At 39.8% G+C, this 20,455-nt stretch overlaps 2 protein-coding genes across 6 annotated transcripts in view; one reads left to right on the top strand and one right to left on the bottom strand.

Moving 5' to 3' along the window:
• Positions 1-20,455, top strand: part of FBXO36 (F-box protein 36) — a 128,512-nt gene that overhangs the window by 61,639 nt on the left and 46,418 nt on the right. Inside the window, exon 3 of one of the 5 annotated variants that reach the window (XM_032400518.1) lies at positions 15,604-15,776. The exons of the other annotated variants lie outside the window; for them this stretch is intronic. Coding sequence (XP_032256409.1) covers positions 15,604-15,776 — 173 coding nt within the window. The remainder of the gene's footprint in view (positions 1-15,603; positions 15,777-20,455) is intronic. 5 annotated transcript variants of the gene reach the window in all.
• On the bottom strand, positions 11,040-12,225 carry LOC116630041 (translation machinery-associated protein 7-like). Its single transcript, XM_032400542.1, has one exon. The coding sequence runs from the start codon at positions 11,564-11,566 to the stop codon at positions 11,213-11,215; it is 354 nt and encodes a 117-aa protein (XP_032256433.1). The 5' UTR covers positions 11,567-12,225; the 3' UTR covers positions 11,040-11,212.

Genomic DNA, 20,455 nt, shown 5'->3' with positions numbered 1-20,455 from the left:
CATGGTAGAAATATACAATCCTCCATTGATGGGCATTTTCAGAAGGCTTTGGGCACATTCTGGGGCATATTTATCTTTGCACACTTATGTGAGAATATTAGTAACATAGATTCCTAGTCATGGAATTACTAGGACCAAAGAAATGTACATTATAAATTTTTGATAGAGTATTTTAAGTATCTTACTTTATTATTGAATCTGTAGTTCAAGGCTCACTTGACCAGCGATGGTATTTCTGTTAGCTAGCTTGAGTAGCCCGGCCATGGGACGGATGCACTGCAAATGCCATCTATAATTTATTTGACCTTTATGATTATGCTATTTTGAAAGAATTTTAAATTGGGCAATTTACATTATTTCAACGTTTCTTCATAAAATGAGACTTCATTAATATTTTGATGTCACCGTATTTTAATTTTGAGTAATCCAAAATTTACATAAAATGCCAATCACTTCAATGTCCTCACAAACCGCCCTCCAAAAAACTGCTGTATTAATTATATCCCATCCGACAGGATATGGTTTTCTTGCAACTTTGCCATCACTAATTAGATATTACTATTCTTTTTCATCTTTTCCAGTCAGATGGTGAAAATAGTGTCATATTTAATTAGCATTTTCCTGATAACTAGTAAGTTGAGCATCCTGTCATGTTTAATTACCATTTATATCCTTTCTGTAATTTGCCTGTTTGTATTCTTTGTCCACTTGTCTAGGAAGTTTAATTTTTTTTTTTCCTCTGAGACCTTTAAAAATCTGAGGAAACATCTATGGATTTTTTCCCCTAAGTTAAAGAAATAGGAATTACCAGAAAATTAGCTATTGGAAATATTTGTTAAAATTGAGTTTAAAGCAAAACTGTGCCTATATAAACTCAGTTGAAAGTGCTGATTCATGAGTTGAGGTTGAATCCAACCTAAAAATAAGTTGTTTTCCAACTTAAGTCCACTTTAAAGTTGATTGCTTTGATCTTTGAATGAGTTATAAGTGGTGGCTAAGGATTTAGGCCAATCCACAAAAATCCCTGTGATAAAACCAAATGACTTCAACAACCATATCTTCTGAACCAAATGACAAAGGTTTTTTTATTTCTGCTACTGCTTGTAAAAGGAAGCATGGGTGATATAATTTAGATGTCAAAGAATTGAAATTTTCTTGACATTTAGATGATTTATGAGGAAAACGGGACTGCATGTTTGAAATGGGGGACTATAAGGGAAAATTGATAATACCAATCAATACTAATAATCTTGAAATACTGGCCTGAGTTCTAGATCCTAGGGATATTGGTACACGAGAAATAAGAGAGTGAGAAACAACTGGGGCGCCTGGGTGGCTCAGTCGGTTAAGCGTCTGCCTTCGGCTCAGGTCATGATCCCAGGGTCCTGGAATCGAGCCCCACATCAGTGTCCCTGCTTAGCCGGGAGCCTGCTTCTCCCTCTCCCACTCCCCCTGCTTGTGTTCCCTCTCTTGCGGTGTCTCTCTCTGTCAAATAAATAAATAAAATCTTAAAAAAAAAAAAAAAATGAGAGTGGGAAACAACTGGCTTTTCCTTGTTCCCAAATCTGCATCAGCCCCATGCCATGGATCCATGATCCATTTTCTCTGGGTCCCTTCTTCCCTTAGCCTGTATCTCAGCCTTTGACCTACGACTTTATTTTCTTAGGCCTGCCCACCACCTCTTAGTCTACTTCCCTCCTTCTCTCTGCCCTCTTGAATCAGCTGCTCCTTGACTTCAGCCTGGATTTCTAGTTTCTGCCCACCTGTGGTAGGGACCTGTGGGTGAAGGAAGGGTGGGAGAATGTTGGAGACAGCACTTCGAGGAAGTGTGGGAGCCTGGCTCTGGGCTACAGAGCAGGGAAGGCAGATCTCAGCAAGACTCTTCTTGTATTTTATCATTTTCTCATTAACTAATTTTCTGAGATTAAAAAAAATTAATACACACACATAGTAAATACAAAAATTAAATCAGTTTAAAGAGGTTTTAGAAAAAAAGTAAGTCTCCCTCTGGCCCCATGTTCCCAGTTCCTGTGACAACCATCATGAACAGTTTTCTTGTATATCCTTCCAGAAATGGTCTATGCATTTATACAAAATATGTTAACAAACAAAAAAGAATCTTATACATTGTGTCCTATACCTTGCTCTTTAAAAGCTTTAAAATTTGGGGCGCCTGGGTGGCTCAGTCGGTTAAGCAGCTGCCTTCGGCTCAGGCCATGATCCCAGGGTCCTGGGATCGAGCCCCACATTGGGTTCCTTGCTCAGCGGGGAGTCTGCTTGTCCCTCTCCCTCTGCCTGCCGCTCCCCCCTGCTTGTGCTCTCTCTCTGTGTCAAATAAATAAAATAAGAGAAAATAAAATAAAATAAGATAAATTAAATAAACAAATATAAAAGTTTTAAAATTCAGAAATATCTTAAACCTACAAAAAAGAAGATAATATTATACCCAATACTAACAAAAGATGTTAACAGTTGTCACTTTTACTTCATTTTATCCAAATTATCAAATGTGTTCGTGTCCTTTGCCCAGAATACCCTCTTCTTTTGGTGGCTGTAGTGTCCGTAATGCTGTTCTCTTGTTTCTTCCTTGATAATGGTAATTTGTGCTTTCTCCCTTTTTTTTGTGACCCCTTGCTAGGGGTTGATTCATCTTATTATTTTTTTCATAGACCTTTTAGCTCTGTTAATTTTCTCTATTTTTATTTACTTATTGTTATTATTGATTTCTGTTCTTTTTAAAAAAATTTTTTTTTTATTAATAGATAATGTATTATTTGTTTCAGGGAAACGGGTCTGTGGTTCATGAGTCTTACACAGTTCACAGCGCTCACCACGGCACATGCCCTCCCCAGTGCCCGTCACCCAGCCACCCCATCCCTCCCACCCCCCTCCCCTCCAGCAACCCTCAGTTTGTTTCCTGAGATTAAGAGTCTCTTATAACCATAAGAGACTCTTATAAGAGACTCTCCCTCTCTGGTTTCGTCTTGTTTCATTTTTCCCTCCCTTTCCCCTATGATCCTCTGCCTTGTTTCTCAAATTCCTCATATCAGTGAGATCATATGATAGTTGTCTTTCTCTGATTGACTTATTTCACTTATCATAATACCCTCTAGTTCTATCCACGTTGTTGCAAATGGCAAGATTTCATTTTTTTGATGGCTGCATAATATTCCATTGTGTATATATACCACATCTTCTTTATCCGTTCATCTGTTGATGGACATCTAGGCTCTTTCCATAGTTTGGCTATTGTGGACATTGCTGCTGTAAACATTGGGGTGCACGTACCCCTTCGGATCACTACATTTGTATCTTTGGGGTAAATACCCAGTAGTGCAATTGCTGGGTCATACGGTAGCTCTATTTTCAACTTTCTGAGGAACCTCCATACTGCTTTCCAGAGTGGCTGCACCAGCTTGCATTCCCACCAACAGTGTAGGAGGGTTCCCCTTTCTCCGCATCCTCGCCAACATCTGTCGTTTCCTGACTTGTTCATTTTAGCCATTCTGACTGGTGTGAGGTGGTATCTCACTGAGGTTTTGATTTGGATTTCCCTGATGCCAAGCGATGTTGAGCACTTTTTCATGTGTCTGTTGGCCATTTGGATGTCTTCTTTGCAGAAATGTCTGTTCATGTCTTCTGCCTATTTCTTGATTGGATTATTTGTTCTTTGGGTGCTGAGTTTGATAAATTCTTTATAGATTTTGGATACTAGCCCTTTATCTGATACGTCATTTGCAAATATCTTTTCCCATTCTGCCAGTTGTCTTTTGGTTTTGTTGACTGTTTCCTTTGCTGTGCAAAAACTTTTTATCTTTTTTTTTTTTTAAGATTTTATTTATTTATTTGACAGAGAGAGAGACACTGAGAGAGGGAACACAAGCAGGGGGAGTGGGAGAGGGAGAAGCAGGCCTCCCGCCGAGCAGGGAGCCCGATGTGGGGCTCGATCCCAGGACCCTGGGATCATGACCTGAGCCAAAGGCAGATGCCTAATGACTGAGCCACCCAGGCGCCCCAAAAGCTTTTTATCTTGATGAAGTCCTAATAGTTCATTTTTGCCCTTGCTTCCCTTGCCTTGGCGATGTTTCTAGGAAGAAGTTGCTGTGGCTGAGGTGGAAGAGGTTGCTGCCTGTGTTCTCCTCAAGGATTTTGATGGATTCCTGTCTCACATTTAGGTCTTTCATCCATTTTGAGTCTATTTTTGTGTGTGGTGTAAGGAAATGGTCCAGTTTCATTCTTCTGCATGTGGCTGTCCAATTTTCCCAACACCATTTGTTGAAGAGACTGTCTTTTTTCCATTGGACATTCTTTTCTGCTTTGTCAAAGATTAGTTGACCATAGAGTTGAGGGTCCATTTCTGGGCTCTCTATTCTGTTCCATTGATCTATGTGTCTGTTTTTGTGCCAGTACCATACTGTCTTGATGATGACAGCTTTGTAATAGAGCTTGAAGTCTGGAATTGTGATGCCACCAGCTTGGATTTTCTTTTTCAACATTCCTCTGGCTATTCGGGGTCTTTTCTGGTTCCATACAAATTTTAGGATTATTTGTTCCATTTCTTTGAAAAAAGTGGATGGTATTTTGATAGGGATTGCATTAAATGTGTAGATTGCTCTAGGTAGCATTGACATCTTCACAATATTTGTTCTTCCAATCCATGAGCATGGAACGTTTTTCCATTTGTTTGTGTCTTCCTTGATTTCTTTCATGAGTATTCTGTAGTTTTTGGAGTATAGATCCTTTGCCTCTTTGGTTAGATTTATTCCTAGGTATCTTATGGTTTTGGGTGCAATTGTAAATGGCATCGACTCCTTAATTTCTGTTTCTTCTGTCTTGCTGTTGGTGTATAGTGATTCTGTTCTTACTTTTATTATTTCCTTCCTACTACTTCCCTTAGGTCTGATTTGTTGTTCTTTTCTTAGCTTCTTGAGATGGAGGCTTAAATCATTGTTTTCATTTTCCCCCTAAATTTTCTTTAAGTGTAGCTTTACTAGTTTTCGTTTTTTGTTCTTTTTAAAGAATTCCTTTTTTTTTTTTTTTAAGATTTTATTTATTTGTTAGAGAGAGAGAGCACAAGCAGGGGGAGCAGCAGGCAGAGGGAGAAACAGGCTCCCCACTGAGCAGGGAGCCCGATGTGGGACTCGATCTCAGGACCCTGGAGTGGTGACCTGAGCTGAAGGCAGAGGCTTAACCAACTGAGCCACCCAGGTGTCCCGCTTTATTAGTTTTGATAAGTTGTACCTTTATTCTCATTCAGTTTAAAATATCTCTTAATTTCCATTTTGATTTCTTCTTCGACCCTTAGATTATTTAGAAAGATTTTGTTTAATTTCCAGGTAGTTGGGGATTTTTTGGTTACTTTTTTTTCTTGATTTCTAGCTGATATCATGTGATCATGTTATCTAAATGGTTTTAATTTTGTTGTCATCCTTTCTCAGGGCCATATTAATTTCCCCTTTATCATCCCAGTTTCATTATACATGCTGCTGAAGTGAGCACCATATTTACTTAACATCTTTTTTTTTCAAGATTGTATTTATTTGAGAGAGAGAGAGAGAGAGAGATTGAGAGAATGAGTGGGAGGAGGGGCAAATGGAGAAGCAGACTCCCTGTGGAGCAAGGAGCCCAATGTGGGACTGGATCCCAGGACTCTGGGATCATGACCTGAGCTGAAGGCAGATGCTTAACAGACTGAGCCACCCATGTGCCCCCCTGTTGAGATTTTAATTGGAATTGGACTCAATTTCTAGGTTTTTGAGGTGAGAATTGTCATCCTTTGGTCAAAATCAGCATGGTGTATCTCCCCATCAATTTAGGTCTTCTTTTATGTGTTTCAATAAAGTCTTAATGTTTTCTTCATATAGGTTTTATTTGACCTTTCAACATTTTTTACTCAAATTCTTCCCAGGTACTTTATGATTATTTTGTAGCTAAGAATAGAATCATGTAAAAAAAATAATTTTAATGCTAATTTTTTTTTTTTTTAAGATCTTATTTAGAGAGAGAGAGAGAGAGAGAGCAGGGGAGGGGCAGAGGGAGAGAGAGAATCTCAAGCAGACTCTGCACCGAGTATAGAGCCCAGCACAGGGCTCAATCTCCTGACCCTGAGATCATGACCTGAGCCGAAATCAAGAGTTGAATGCTTAAGCGACTGAGCCACCTGGTGCCTCTAAGTTATAAAGAGTAAAATTTAAAAAGATTAAAATTCAATTTTAAGATTATATAAAAGTTGCGTGTTTCCAAATTCAAAACTGTAAAACAATGTACATTCAGAGGCTTGGTTTCATCCCAGTCTGCTCCACCCTTTCCTTCCCTTGCCCTGGGCTAAGCACTTGTATTTGTTATGTGCCCTTTCAGTGATTCTCTCTGCCATATAAACAAACTCGTATATATATATTTGTATTCCCTCACCCCTTATACAAATGGTAGAGTTCTATCCCGACTGTTCACAGCTTACTTTTCCACCAGTAGATCCTGGAGATCACTTCATGTCTTTAAAGATCTTCCTCTTCCTCTTCTTCTTCCTCCCCCTCCTCCTACTCCTCTTCTTCCTCCTTCTTTTTTTTTTTTCTCAGAAGTGCATAGTATTTCTTTGTGTGAATGCACCAGAAAATCGCAGTGATGAAAATTTGGGTTCTTTGCAATTTTGTGGTAATACAAATAATGCCAAAATGAATAACCTTGTGCATGGGTCATTTCCTATTTAGTCAATATATGTTTGTGAGATTACTGGGTCAAAAGACAAATGCCTATTAAGTCATCACTTTGAATTGTTGCTGGTGTATAGAGAAGTGATGCTGATCATTTTTCAGTAGAATTTCTTGACTCATCTGTTGATATTTAGATCATCTGCAATATTGACAGTTTGTCCTTGCTTTCTAACCCCAAAGTATTTTTATGTCTTTTACTTACTTATTTTTTTTTTTAAAGATTTTACTTATTTATTTGACAGAGAGGGACACAGCGAGAGAGGGAACACAAGCAGGGGGAATGGGGGAGGGAGAAGCAGGCTTCCCGCAGAGCAGGGAGTCCAATGCGGGGCTCGATCCCAGGACCCCGATCATGACCTGAGCCGAAGGCAGACGCTTAACGACTGAGCCACCCAGGCACCCCTACTTACTTATTTTTTGATCTCTAAAACAATGCTGAATAGAAACGGTAATGAGAGTGAGCATTCTAATCATGCCTGACATGAAAGATCATACACCATCATGGTTAGGAGGGGCACAGTGGAGCATACTGCTTGGTTCAATCCTGGTTCTCACTGTGTGACTTTGGGCAAGCCACTTAACCCTATTTCCCATCTTTCTCTCTTTAAGAGGGGAATAATAATAGTACCCATCTCATAGAGTTATTGTGAGAACCAAATGATTATATATATGATTTATATGCACTATATGTGTGTGTGTGTGTATACATATATATTAGAGGTATACCTGGCAAATATTGGCTACTGTTGTTATTATTATTATTATTATTAAGTAAGCTCTACACCCAACATGGGGCTTGAACTCATGACCCTGAGACCTGGAGTCACATGCTCTACTGACTGAGACAGCTAGGTGCCTTGTTATTGTTATTATTATTGCTACTGTTATTAGGATTCTGGTAACTAGCCTATATCAGATAATCAGATTAAAAAAGTTCCCTTTTATTATCAATTTTCTAAGAGTTTTTATTCATAAATAGGTGTTAGAATTTTATGAAATAATTTTCCTATATTTTTGAGATGATCATTTTTTCCCCCTATTTGTTAATATGGCAAACTTTATTAAACAGTCTTCCAAAGTTATTCCATCCTTGGATTATCTCAGGATTAACTGTAGTGGTCACAATTTATCTATGTTTTTGATATGTTGATTGATTCAATTTCCTAACATTGTATTTAGAATTTGTGCCATATACATTCCTTTTTTTTTTTTTTTTAAGATTTTATTTATTTGACAGAGAGAGACACAGCGAGAGAGGGAACACAAGCAGGGGGAGTGGGAGAGGGAGAAGCAGGCTTACCGCCGAGCAGAGAGCCCGATGTGGGGCTCGATCCCAGGACCCTGGGATCATGACCTGAGCCGAAGGCAGGGGCTTAACAACTGAGCCACCACCTGGGCGCCCCAGCCATGTACATTCCTAACTGATTTTTCACATGCAACTTTGCTTTTGCCTACTGTCATTGCTAGTTTGAGCAGCCTCATAATTTAATTTGGAGTTTCCTTCTGTTTCTATTTTTTGGAAAAAATTGCATAAAATATGGCTTGTCTGTTCTCTAAGAGTTTATAAAGTTCACGTGTAAAGCAGTGTAAATCTGAAGCTTTACCTGAGGTTTTCCTTTTTAATCTGATCAGTGGATTCAATTTATTTACTGGTTATAGTCTCTCAGGTTTTCTTTTTCTTCTTGAGTCAGAACTGGTAAGTTCTATATTTCTGAAGGATTGTCCAATAGGTCTAATTGTAAGTTAGTTAGCGTAACAATTTTTTTTTTTAAAATTTTATTTATTTGAGAGAGAGAGAGAACACGAGCAAGGTGAGGGGCAGAGGGAGAAGCAGACTCACCACTGAGCAGGGCATGACCTGAGCCGAAGGCAGACGCTTAACTGACTGAGCCACCCAGGCATCCCAGTGTAACAATTTTTGTCAGTCCCTGTTGTAGTTAGTTATATTCTTTTTTTATTTCTTATAGGACTGAGTTATGCTTTTGTCCTTTTTTTCTTATTTGTTCTTGGAAGTTTATATATTTTATTAATCTTTTTAAAAATCAACCCTTCTGTTTCCCTGATCACCTCCATTGTTTCTTTTCTATTTTATTAATATTTGCTCTTATCTTTATATTTTCTTCTAATTGAGGGAGGTAACCATTTTTTTTTTAATTTGGGTGCATAACTCACTAATATTTGATCTTTGTCTTTCTACAACAATGTCCATTGAATAACTTTTTTTTTAATAACTCTTTTTAATAGTGTTACTCAAATATTCTATAATTTCACTTCTGTGTGATGTAACGAGTATTGATAGAAGGGTTATAAAATCTCCCACTGCAGTGGAGGGTTATCATTTTTTCTTCATAATTCTGTCAGTGTTTGCTCTGTGTGTTTTGTTTGGGATATAGTAGTTTATTTATTTATTTATATTTATTTATTTATTATTATTATTTTTTATTTTTTAAAGATTTTATTTATTTATTTGACAGAGAGACACTGAGAGAGGGAACACAAGCAGGGGGAGTGGGAGAGGGAGAAGCAGGCTTCCCGCTGAGCAGGGAGCCCGATGCAGGGCTTGACCCCAGGACCCTGGCCTGAGCCAAAGGCAGAGGCTTAACGACTGAGCCACCCAGGCGCCCGAGAGGACGAAACTTTAGCAGACTCCTCGCTGCTCTCAGAGAATGATACGATAGTGGACTTGATCTTGAGACCCTGAGATCATGACCTGAGCCAAAACAAAGAGTCGGAGGCTTAAGGGACTTCGCCATCCAGAGGCCCCAGGGGTATAGCAGTTTAGAAGTAGTAAATCATCCCGGTGAATTATTCCTTAGTGGTTCTTCCTTACCTCCATTGGAGAGTTTTACTTTAACGTATGCTTTGTCTGGTGATATAACTGTATCAGCTTTCTTTTGGTTTGAATTGGTCTATGTTTCTCCGTTCTATTACTTTTGCTTCTCCATATCATTACTTTTAAATATGTCTCTTATAAATAGTATAGGCATTGGGAGTTATACGAAAACAATGGATCGTGGGTCACCACATCAAAAACCGATGATGTACTGTATGGTGACTAACATAACACAATAAAATTTTTAAAAAGTAGTATAGGCAGAATTATGTGTTATTTATCTGAGAGTCTTCTAACTGGCATGATTATGACGCCTAGGGGACAGAGACCATCTTAGAGTGACCCTGAGGGTGATAGCCACATCCTAAGAATGTGGAACAGAAAGTTAAAAGGACCCGGGTTCATTAATGACATAATGGAGCTTCTGCACCAGCCTTTACTGCCCATCTCCACACACTAACTGAGGAAAAATGAACCCCCATTTGTTTAAGTCACCTTAAAATGAGTTTTCTGTTTCATTCAGCTGTGAACCAATCTCCAACTGATTATAGTGCAACCATTTTTGAAGTTATCCTTATATTTCTTTTTCTTCCTTTCTCTTTCTCTTCCTTCCTCCCCTGTCCCTCCCTCCCTTCCTTTCTTTGTGCTGTCCCTTAAAATTTTAGTAAGTTTAGTTTAACTTGACTTATAAAAATCTAATATTTATCAGTATTTCTATCTGCCTCTTGAATATCAAGGACCTTAGAATATTTACATTCTAAACCTCTGCCTTAAATTGTGATTGTGGAATGGTGTTTTGATTTGCCTTGTTTGACAACTCTGCCAGTTTGTTATTTTGAACATGTTTAATACAGTAGTAGTTGTTTAGATTTGCCCGGGTTTACTGCCATTTCTGTCTTCATCATTGCTTCTGAAATTCTATTCCTTCCTTCTATGTAAGTTTCTTTTTTTTCTTTTTTAAGATTTTGTTTATTTATTTGCCAGAGAGAGCACAAGCAGGGGAAGAGGCAAAGAGAGGGAGAGGCAGGCTCCCTGCCGAGCGGGGAGCCCGATTCAAGACTCCATCCCAGGGCCCTAGGATCATGACCTGAGCAGAAGGCAGATGCTTAACCGACTGAGCCACCCAGGAGTCCCATATGTAAATTTCTTTCTTCTTGCAGTATATCTTTAGTTGTTCAAAATCTCATCACATAGATCAGGTCCATAGGTAGATGGGGCACCTCAGGCGCATAATGCCTTAAGTGCAGCTCCTCAGGCATTGCTCCTCTGTATCTGAAGCCTGTGAATTAGACAAGTTTTCTGTCCCTCTCTACCCAACATGTAATGGTGGGTCAGGCATGAGACAACCACTATATACACTGGTCCACAGAAATTCTGAAATCCAGGAAGGCATAGGTTATCAGGTTTTTTTTTAAATTGAAATTCAATTAATTAACATACAGTGTATTATTAGTTTCAGAGGTAGAGTTCAGTGAGATTATCAGTTCTTTTTTTTTTTACTGTATGATTATTTTATTTTTTTATAAAAGTTTATTCTTAAATGTACAACAGGATCTAAGACAACACTTCATTCCAGCTATAGGTAGCAACAGATGCTATGACAGGGAATCCAGATGTTTAAACAGGAATGGAATTAAGGATCATCATTGCCTTGGGCACAAAGAACAGCTTACTTTTTGCCAGATTTCTTAATTCCACCCAGGGGTCCCTTCCCCGCGGCCTTCGCTTTTAGCTCCTTGAGTTTCTTCTGCTCCTCTTTCTGTTTCTGCTTGAATGCCTTATCTTCCTCGTCCATCCCCTTGGCCTGCTTCTTGGGCTGCTTCAGGGGCTTCTTCCTGCCACCTTCGCGGCCGGACATGGCGCCTGCCGCCCCTTCTCCAGACCCTGCCGCCGGAAGCGCGAGGTTATCAGTTCTTGATGAGAACTCAAGATCTGGTACTAATTCTTCATGGCTCTTGGTTTTACTTCCTGGACTCTTGGATCCATCCTGAGTCATCCTCCTTGTCCACAAAAGGAAACCCATCTTTGCAGGTTTAGTTTTCTCAGCCTATTTCCTGCCTGTAGGAGTTTGAGGGTCTGGAGTCTTTTTCCTTTTGCACCGCCTCTGACCCTTTCAGTTCTACTTGGCAGGCAGTGTTTCTACCTATAGAATTCTCTTAAAAACTTCATATGTTGTCTATAACTTTTTTGGGGTTCACTTCATCAAGCAAAACCACACCTATACACCTTTTTGAAATAAGCCCTTCTCTAACTTGGTTTCTGCTCTTGACTCCTGAGTGACAATACCCTTCAGCTTCTTGGAAGCTCTAAAATTTGACTGAATGGTTCTTAACAAAGCATTTTCCAACTGTGCCCTCAGCTTCATCTTCATACCATGTTTTCCTGAGATTGTTCCGGATTTGATCTTTGCCTGGGAGCCATTTCTTAATTTTAGCATTGTTTGCCATCTGAGGAGGCAGAGAATATCCAAAACCAGCAAATCCTGGCAGCTTTTTAAGAAATTTTCTTTAACTTCTCTCTTTGCTCTCACATTTTACTTTAAGCAGCAAGAAGTCAGAGAGCATGTTCAACACCTCACTTGGAAATCTACGTAGCTGAATCACGTCCCCTTAAGTCTATTTCTTACTTGGCATATCTCAGTAGACAATAATGCTTCTGCCACCACCTGACAAGGATCGCCCATCCTCCAGTTTTTAATAATATTTTCTTCTCTTTCCTTTAAGCCCTTGCCTGGGAAGCCTCCTGAGAGTCCACCAAGCTTCTATTAACAGCTATTTATTTACTTATTATACTATTTATTGAAAGCTCTTCAGCCTTGCCCTTAGCACCCTCCTCAAACTCATTCAAATTTTCCATACATTTTCCAATTTCAAAGATACTCCCACATCTTGGGTTTCCATTATGGCACCACAACACTTGCAAGTACTCAAATCCTTATTGTCTATTGTTGTGTAACAAATTACCCAGAAATTTAATGGCTTAAAACACTAGTAAATGTTGGGGCGCCTGGGTGGCTCAGTTGTTAAGCGTCTGCCTTCGGCTCAGGTCATGGTCCCAGGGTCCTGGGATCGAGCCCCGCATCGGGCTCCCTGCTCGGCGGGAGGCCTGCTTCTCCCTCTCCCTCTCCCCCTGCTTGTGATCCCTCTCTTGCTGTGTCTCTGTCAAATAAATACATAAAATCTTTAAAAAAAAAAAGACACTAGTAAATGTTTATTAATTCAAATGGTTTCTGTGGGTCTGGAATTTGGGAGCAGCTTAGCTCGGTAGTTGGGTCTTGTATGGTGCTGCATGGAGCCTCAGTCATCTGGAGACTCCAATTTCATGATGACTCACATACATGGATGACAAACAAGTGGCAGTTGTAGCCGGGAAGGAGGCTTCAATCTCTCCCCCCGTGAACCTCTCCAAAGTGGTGCCGCATTGTCAGCGTATGGCAGTTGACTTCTCCCGGGGTGAGTGATCCAAGACGCAGCAGCAAGGCAGAATCCCCACTGCCTTTTATGACCAAGACTGGAATGTCATTCATACAATATCCTATTGGTTACATAGATCAGGCCTAACTCAGTGTGGGATGGAAACACAGAAAAATAAATCCAGGAGAAGAGAATCTGTGGACCCATCTTGGAGGTTGGTGGACACATAGTCCAACACGAAGGCAGTGATTTTACTTTTCAGAATGGATTTTGTTTTAACTTTTTTGTTTCTTATTTCAAAAGAAATACATGTTGGTTACATAAAAAATACAAATAAACAAAAATATTTTTCTAAATACCCCAATGCCCATACACTTTGAAACTGTCGCATTACATCCCTAGGTGTGTATGTCCTTTTATAATTTTTACACTTTAAGGACTTTATTGGTAGAGGCTTCATAAAGTACATCTGAGGATTCATTGAGCATGTTTTCCTGGCATTTAAAAACAAACAAACATCTCCAATTATATTAAGGGATGTTTTATTATACTAAGGGCTTTTTTTCTCCCTCCATTAACTAAGTACTGCTTTTTCTTCTTATTCTGCTGGTAGGCTGGGCATTCTCCACGAAACCTTTATTTATTTATTTATTTATTTATTTATTTATTTATTTATATTTTTAAAAGATTTTATTTATTTATTTGTCAGAGAGAGAGAGTTAGCACAAGCAAGGGGAGCAGCAGAGGGAGAAGCAGGCTCCCCACTGAGGAAGGAACCCAATGTGGGCATGACCTGAGCCGAAGGCAGACGCTTAACCAACGGAGCCACCCAGGCGTCCCTCCACCAAACCTATCCTTTAGAGTTAAACTTTTGACAAGGGTATTTTTCCCTCTGGAAAGCCCTTGGACTTTAAAAGTGCTTTGAATTGGAAGCTCTTGGAATTCAGAAGCCACTAAAACCCTTAATGGCTTTGGAATGCTGGACTAACCCATTTTGGAGAGCAATCTTATATACCTGGCTCTTCTACATTGCATAGTTAGAGTTTGACATAAAGATGGCCCTCACCTTACATCCATTCTGAAATCAGAGACCCATCAACCAGTCAAATCTCGGTTCTACTGACTTCTGCATGGAGCCCAGGGTTCCTGACAGTTCCATCCTACTTGCTCCAGAAGGAATGCTCACGCTGAGGAAGGAAGGTGGTCCCCAAATCTTGGGTATTTAGTCCCTGTAGAGTAGAGAGCTCTCTCTTGTCTAAGAACAGGCCTCTAGAAAGACTAGTTATAGTGGTACTTTCAGAATCAGAAGGGAAAAAAAAATGAGCTTCAAGAAACCAAGAAAGTCCCCAGCTTTGGGATCGCTGGAATCCACATGCTTACTCCATTATTACCCTGTCTTCCTCTCTTGTATGAGGAGGTAGCAGGCTTCCCTTCCTTCTTTCGACCCTCCCTCGCTCCTTCCGTTCCCCTTTTCCTCCCTCCCTCCCTCCCTCCTTCCTTCCCTCTCTTCCTTCCTTCCTTTCCTCCTTCCTTCCTAGATTTAAAAAAATTACACTGGTAATATAGGTATATTGTAGAAAAATGAGAAAATACAGATGAACAAAAGGAAGAAAATGAAAGTCACTGCCCAGATTTAACCACTGTTAAAATTTGAATATGTATCCTTCCACACATGTTTTCCTACTTATTAGCCATTTCTTGTTTTTTTTTTTTTTTAGGAAACTGGGTTAAAAAAAGAAATAAACTATTACTTTCTTGCATTGCACATGTTTAGATAGACCATTATAATTGGTTGATTCTTTTTGAACTATTTTCTAATTTGGAAATGCTGAAAAATTGTACAAAATATTAGGCAAAAAGTTAACACGATTCTCATGAAATATCCACTTGTTTTCCTCTTTGCCTCTTTCTATTTTTTTTCCCATTATGTAAAGATAGGGATGAAAGAAGGTAAAGAGGGGCACCTGGGTGGCTCAGTTGGTTAAGCAACTGCCTTCGGCTCAGGTCATGATCCCGGGACCCCGGGATCGAGCCCCGCATCGGGCTCCCTGCTCAGCAGGGGGCCTGCTTCTCCCTCTGCCTCTGCCGGCCCTCCCCCTGCTTGTGCTCTATCAAATAAATAAATAAAATCTTTAAAAAAGAAAGAAAGAAGGTAAAGAGGAAAGAAGAAAGTTTGGTGGAGAAAACGTATAACAATGAAAAAAAAAACAACTAAAATTAAGAGATACTAATATGTTTCAGACTAATCTGGGGAGAGGAAGGATAGTAGAAAACCCACATGGACTAGTATCTTTGCCCATTCAGGGGTGACGGTGAGGATGGAGCTGAGAACTAGTCAAGTCAGTTGTCTGGACTGGGATTTGGTGCTGATGAGATCAAGGGGATGTAGTTCATCACTGCGTTAAACAGTGAGTGTCCCTCAAAGGTGCCAATCTCATGGCAGTGACGGCACTTGGAAACAAATGTCTCACAAATGTATGTCACTGGTCCCAAAGGCAGCTTGGTGAAGGTGGGAATAACTCAGCAGAATCCAGCATTACTCCCCGGGGAAGAATGCCCTATAGCACGTCTTAACTGATAAAGATCATGGTTTTTACCTGAGTGCACATGATAACCTTGTTGGTTTGTTGGTTTCTTTGAATTACAGTTCAAATTGCCTTAATATTTGGCGCAAGAATATTAGACTATGTCTTCAATTTATGTGAAGGTAAATTTGACTTCCTTGAACGGCTCTCAGACAATTTGCTCCTGAATATCATTTCTTATCTGGATCTTGAAGATATTGCCAGGCTTTCTCAAACATCACGCAGATTTGCACAGGTAACAGATAATTATTTTATGTCTATGCAGGTTTTTTCTTGTGCTTCCTCAAAGTCTTTTCTTTCTTTCTTTCTTGCTTTCTTGCTTTCTTGCTTTCTTTCACACAGTGGTTTATTGTTTGCATTCATTTCAGCAAGCATTTGTTGAATACTTACTTTATCATGAGCCCTGTTTTAGGCATAGAGGTAGCAGACACGAAAAGACATTATTCCTGCCCTCAAGAAACTTACAGTCTAATAGGAGAGACCCTAACAGATACAGATTATTACAATATAATGTGAGCAGTTCAACAAGGGATGTGTGCATGAGGTACAAAGACAGTACAAAGTGATTTCCTCCGCCAGGCTTCACAGAAGGGATTACTTTATCTGGGGTTTCAAGGGAAAATAAGAGCTCACCAGATGGTCTGGAAGACTAGGGGCATTTCAGGTCAAGGGGCATTCTAAGTCCAGGCAACAGTTCGGGCAGAGGCATGGCCACATGAAAGAAGACAGTGAGTAGTGAGTCTTCTATCCATCTCCCTTTCTTCCTTTAACAGCCCTTTGCAGAATTATCTATTCACAGTGTGGGTGGTTTTGGGGAATTGTTCATCTTAGTGCCCTGTCCTCCATGCCCCAGGCTGACGAAATGGACTCTCTCTCACTACTTTGAATCCTCAGCAGAATGATGCCATCGGAAGACACACTTGGTGCTGATTTCACCCAGTGTCAGGGTCTTGCGGCAACCATTATTGGTTCCTCTCCCTGCATCCTGGAAGGTGCCTTGGTTCCTGCCCCTTTAGTTATTCCTAAACACACTTGCATTAAATCCTTTTTTGGCTTAAGTTAATCAGAGTTAGAGTTTGTTTGAAACAGAAGAAACCTAGCCCGGTATTTAGTTGTAATATACTGGGGCAATGTCCATTTATAAAAGAGCATGCAATATTTCCCAAGATGATTTTAATCATAATCTTTTTTTTCCTTTAAAGACAGTATTCATGAGGCCCCTGGGTGGCACAGTCAGTTAAGCATCTGACTCTTGGTTTTAGCACAGGTCGTGATCCTCGGGGTCATGAGATTGAGCCCTGCACTGGGCTCTGCCCTCAGTGCAAAGTCTGCTTGAGGTTCTCTCTCTCCCTCTCCCTCTGCTGCTCCCCCCCACACACACGTGAGATCTATCTCTCTCTAAAAATAAATAAATAAATCTTTAAAGAAAAGAAGACAGTATTCACCCATTTCTTTTTATTTATATTTATTTATTTATTTTTAAGTAGGCTCCACACCCATTGTGGGGCTTGAACTCAGGACCCCTGAGATCAAGAGTCGCATGCTCTACCGACTGAGCCAGCCAGGCGCCCCAATTCATAATCTTATTATCTAAAAAGTCAACATTTTTTTCACAATAATGCCATCACATTTCTTGATATATATTAATTTTAAATAATATAATCTATATTATTTCATATCTTTGAGGATAAAACCATATGTTTTTACTTGGTTTTCCCCCTAAAAATGGAGAGCCAGAAGCAAGTATTATGAGTAATCACTGTACATTTTTTTGCCATTAAAATATGTATTAAAGTTAAGATTTGCTGCTGATAAGAAGCTGATTATTCATACTTTCAATGAAAAAGAATTTTAAATACATGAATATACTAGTGGGGATCTATTGAAAGCTTCTGCTAGGGCCTGCGCTTGTTCCCAAAACGAAATGGAAGGATTTGACAGAGAATGGCAGCAACTGCAGTGTCCTGTGCAATTTATTCCTTACACTGAGCAACTGTCTTCTCTCCAGGTGTTGCTCCCTTCTCCTCTTGATGACTCCCTCTTAGCGTCCTGCCATTATTTCAATGCTGTCTTGGAAATATCCTCTGTACTTTACCTGCTGCTCTAAAGTAAGCTTTTTCTAGGTTGCTGATTTCAGCTCTCAGTATCCTTACAGAGCAGAATTTTTTGAAGATGGAGAATGGTCCAACGCTGCTTCCTTTTTCTCTCCACGTAATAGTAACCACTCATTTCTGTCTTCAGTCTACATTTTATCTGCATACCATTTACTTAGTTTTCACCTGCATTTATACATTATTTTCTGCTTTGTCTTGCTATTTACTACCTTATTAATGAAAAGAAAAAAGCTTCCATTTCAAATTTCTGCAGGCAAATTTATTAGCAAATTATTTGTGACCATCTCTAATCCTTTCCTCTGACCTCAGGGAGGGAGGTGTTCCTCTCCTCTGCAGGGCAGCGCCGCCTGCCACCTGGCTCCAAGGTCTGACCCAAGGGACTTTAGTCTGCCACTTATCTCCTTTCTCCTCTGTGTTGTTATTGTTTTTTTTTAAATTTATTTTTTTATTATTATGTTATATTAATCACCATACATTACATCATTGGTTTTTGATGTAGTGATCCATGATTCTTTGTTTGCGTATAACACCCAGTGCTCCATTCAGTATGTGCCCTCTTTAATACCCATCACCAGGCTAACCCATCCCCCCAACTCCCTCCCCTCTAGAACCTTCAGTTTGTTTCTCAGAGTCCCATCATCTCTCATGGTTCGTCTCCCCCTCCGATTTCCCCCCCTTCATTCTTCCCTTCCTGCTATCTTCTTCTTCTTTTTTTTTTTTTAACATACAATGTATTATTTGTTTCAGAGGTACAGGTCTGTGATTCAACAGCCTTACATAATTCACAGCGCTCACCATAACACATACACTCCCCAATGTCTATCACCGACAGAATGGGAGAAGATATGTGTTGTTATTATTTTTAAAAACCTTTTTTTTTTTTTAGTAGGCTCCACATCTTGTGTGGAGCCCAACTTGAGGCTTGAACTCACGACCCTGAGATCAAGACCTGAGCTGAGATCAAGAGTCAGAGCCACCCAAGGGGCCCTAAAAACCTTTTCGTTTATAAATAATTTTATTTTATTTTTTTAAAAAGGTTTTACTTATTTATTTGAGAGAGAGAGAGAACAAGGGGATGGGGTAACGGCAGAGGCAGAGGGAGAAGCAGACTCCCCACTGAGCCCAACGAGGGGCTCGAACCCAAGGACCTGAGATCATGAGCCGAAGGCAGATGCTTCACTGACTGAGCCATCCAGGTGCCCCTACAAATAATTTTAGATTTGTAAGTGTTGCAAAGATAATACAGTTTGCATATACCCTTCATAAGCTTTCCCTAACACCAACATCTTAAATAACCGGGGACATTTATCAAAACTCAGCAATTAATACTGATATAATACTATTAACTAAGCCACAGACTTTATTCATAGTTCATCAGTTTTTCCACTAATGTCCTTTTGCTGTTTCAGGATCCAGTCTGGGATACTATATTGCATTTGGTTACTATTTTTAAATCTTTCTTTCATTTGTTTTTTCCTCTTGGAAATTTTCTCAAATCAGCCTCATCCTTAAGAACCCAAAAACTCTTGACTCTATTTCCAGCCAATCTCTTTCCTTTTCTCCTTGGGAAAACAAAACAAAACAAAACAAAACAAAACAAAACAAAACAAAACAAAAGTTTACAGGGCAGTTCACCCTCTAGCATCATCAATGGGAGCAAGATTTTATAATCCATGATGAAATGAGAACAGTAAGTAAATGAGATATAAAGAGTTTGTTATCAAGCCAAATTTATTCCATTTAAATGATCATCTTTTTTTTTTTTTAATAGTAGGCTCCACGTCCAATGTGGGGCTTGAACTCACGACCCTGTGATTGAGGGTCTCGTGCTCTACCGACTGAGCCAGCCTAAATGATCATCCTTTATTGGAGGTTAGGCCTTCCTATTTTGGAGATTTAAAATGTCCTTTTTTTTTTTTTTAAGATCTTATTTATTTATTAGAGAGCGAGAGAATGAGAGAGAGCACGAGAGCAGGGTGAGGGGCAGAGAGAGAAGCAGACTCCCTGATGAGGAGGGAGCCTGATGCAGGACTTAATCTGGACTCCAGGATCATGACCTGAGCCGAAGGCAGATGCTTAACTGACTGAGCCACCCAGGCACCCCAAAATGTCCCTTCTTTTATGAAATAATGGCCTTAAAACATGATCATTTTAACAAATTATCCTTACTTGGAAAAATTAAAAAGTTAGTAACCTTATTTTGGTTCTTAATTTTTGTTTTGTTGGATTTCTAAAAATTTCACTGGTCTTATGGCATCCTAAATTCCCAAAGCCACTAGTCTACTCTCAGCCTACCTCATCTCCCTTTTCCCCTCTCTGTCCATGCCTCAGAAATATAACTAAATATCCCTGGCCTCATTCACAGTAACCCCTTCACTGTCACATCTAAAGAGCATGTTTCGGGCCTTTCACTTCCTGACCCATCTTTGTTTCCAGGATTTTCTGCTGGCTTTTCTCCTGGACATCTCTCATGTGCTGGGTAGGCTCTCTTGGGCCTTTGGCATTTGCTTATATTCTTACCTTCCCCAGGAATGTCCTGCTTCTGACCCACCTCTTTTATTTTTTTTTAAGATTTTATTTATTTATTTGGGGGAGAGAAAGAATATACAGGCAGGGGGAGGGGCAGAAGGAGAGGGAGAAGCAGACTCCCTGTGGAGCAGGGAGCCTGACATGGGGCTCGATTCCAGGACCCTGGGATCATGACCTGAGCTGAACGCAGACGCTTAATTGACTGAGCCACCCAGGCGCCCTCGACCCACTTCTTTTAACTCCCACCATCTGCTCTTGCTCTGATTCCATG

This window comes from Phoca vitulina, unplaced genomic scaffold (assembly GCF_004348235.1).
Source record: "Phoca vitulina isolate PV1807 unplaced genomic scaffold, GSC_HSeal_1.0 scaffold1, whole genome shotgun sequence".
In the NCBI taxonomy this organism is placed as follows: domain Eukaryota; kingdom Metazoa; phylum Chordata; class Mammalia; order Carnivora; family Phocidae; genus Phoca; species Phoca vitulina.
Note: the sequence above shows the minus strand (reverse complement) of the source record. Positions and strands in the feature narration are given on the sequence as shown.

Coding starts and splice junctions, on each gene's coding strand:
- LOC116630041 (XM_032400542.1), bottom strand. CDS start 11,566: ATGGGTTTCCTTTTGTGGACAAGGAGGATGACTCAGGATGGATCCAAG.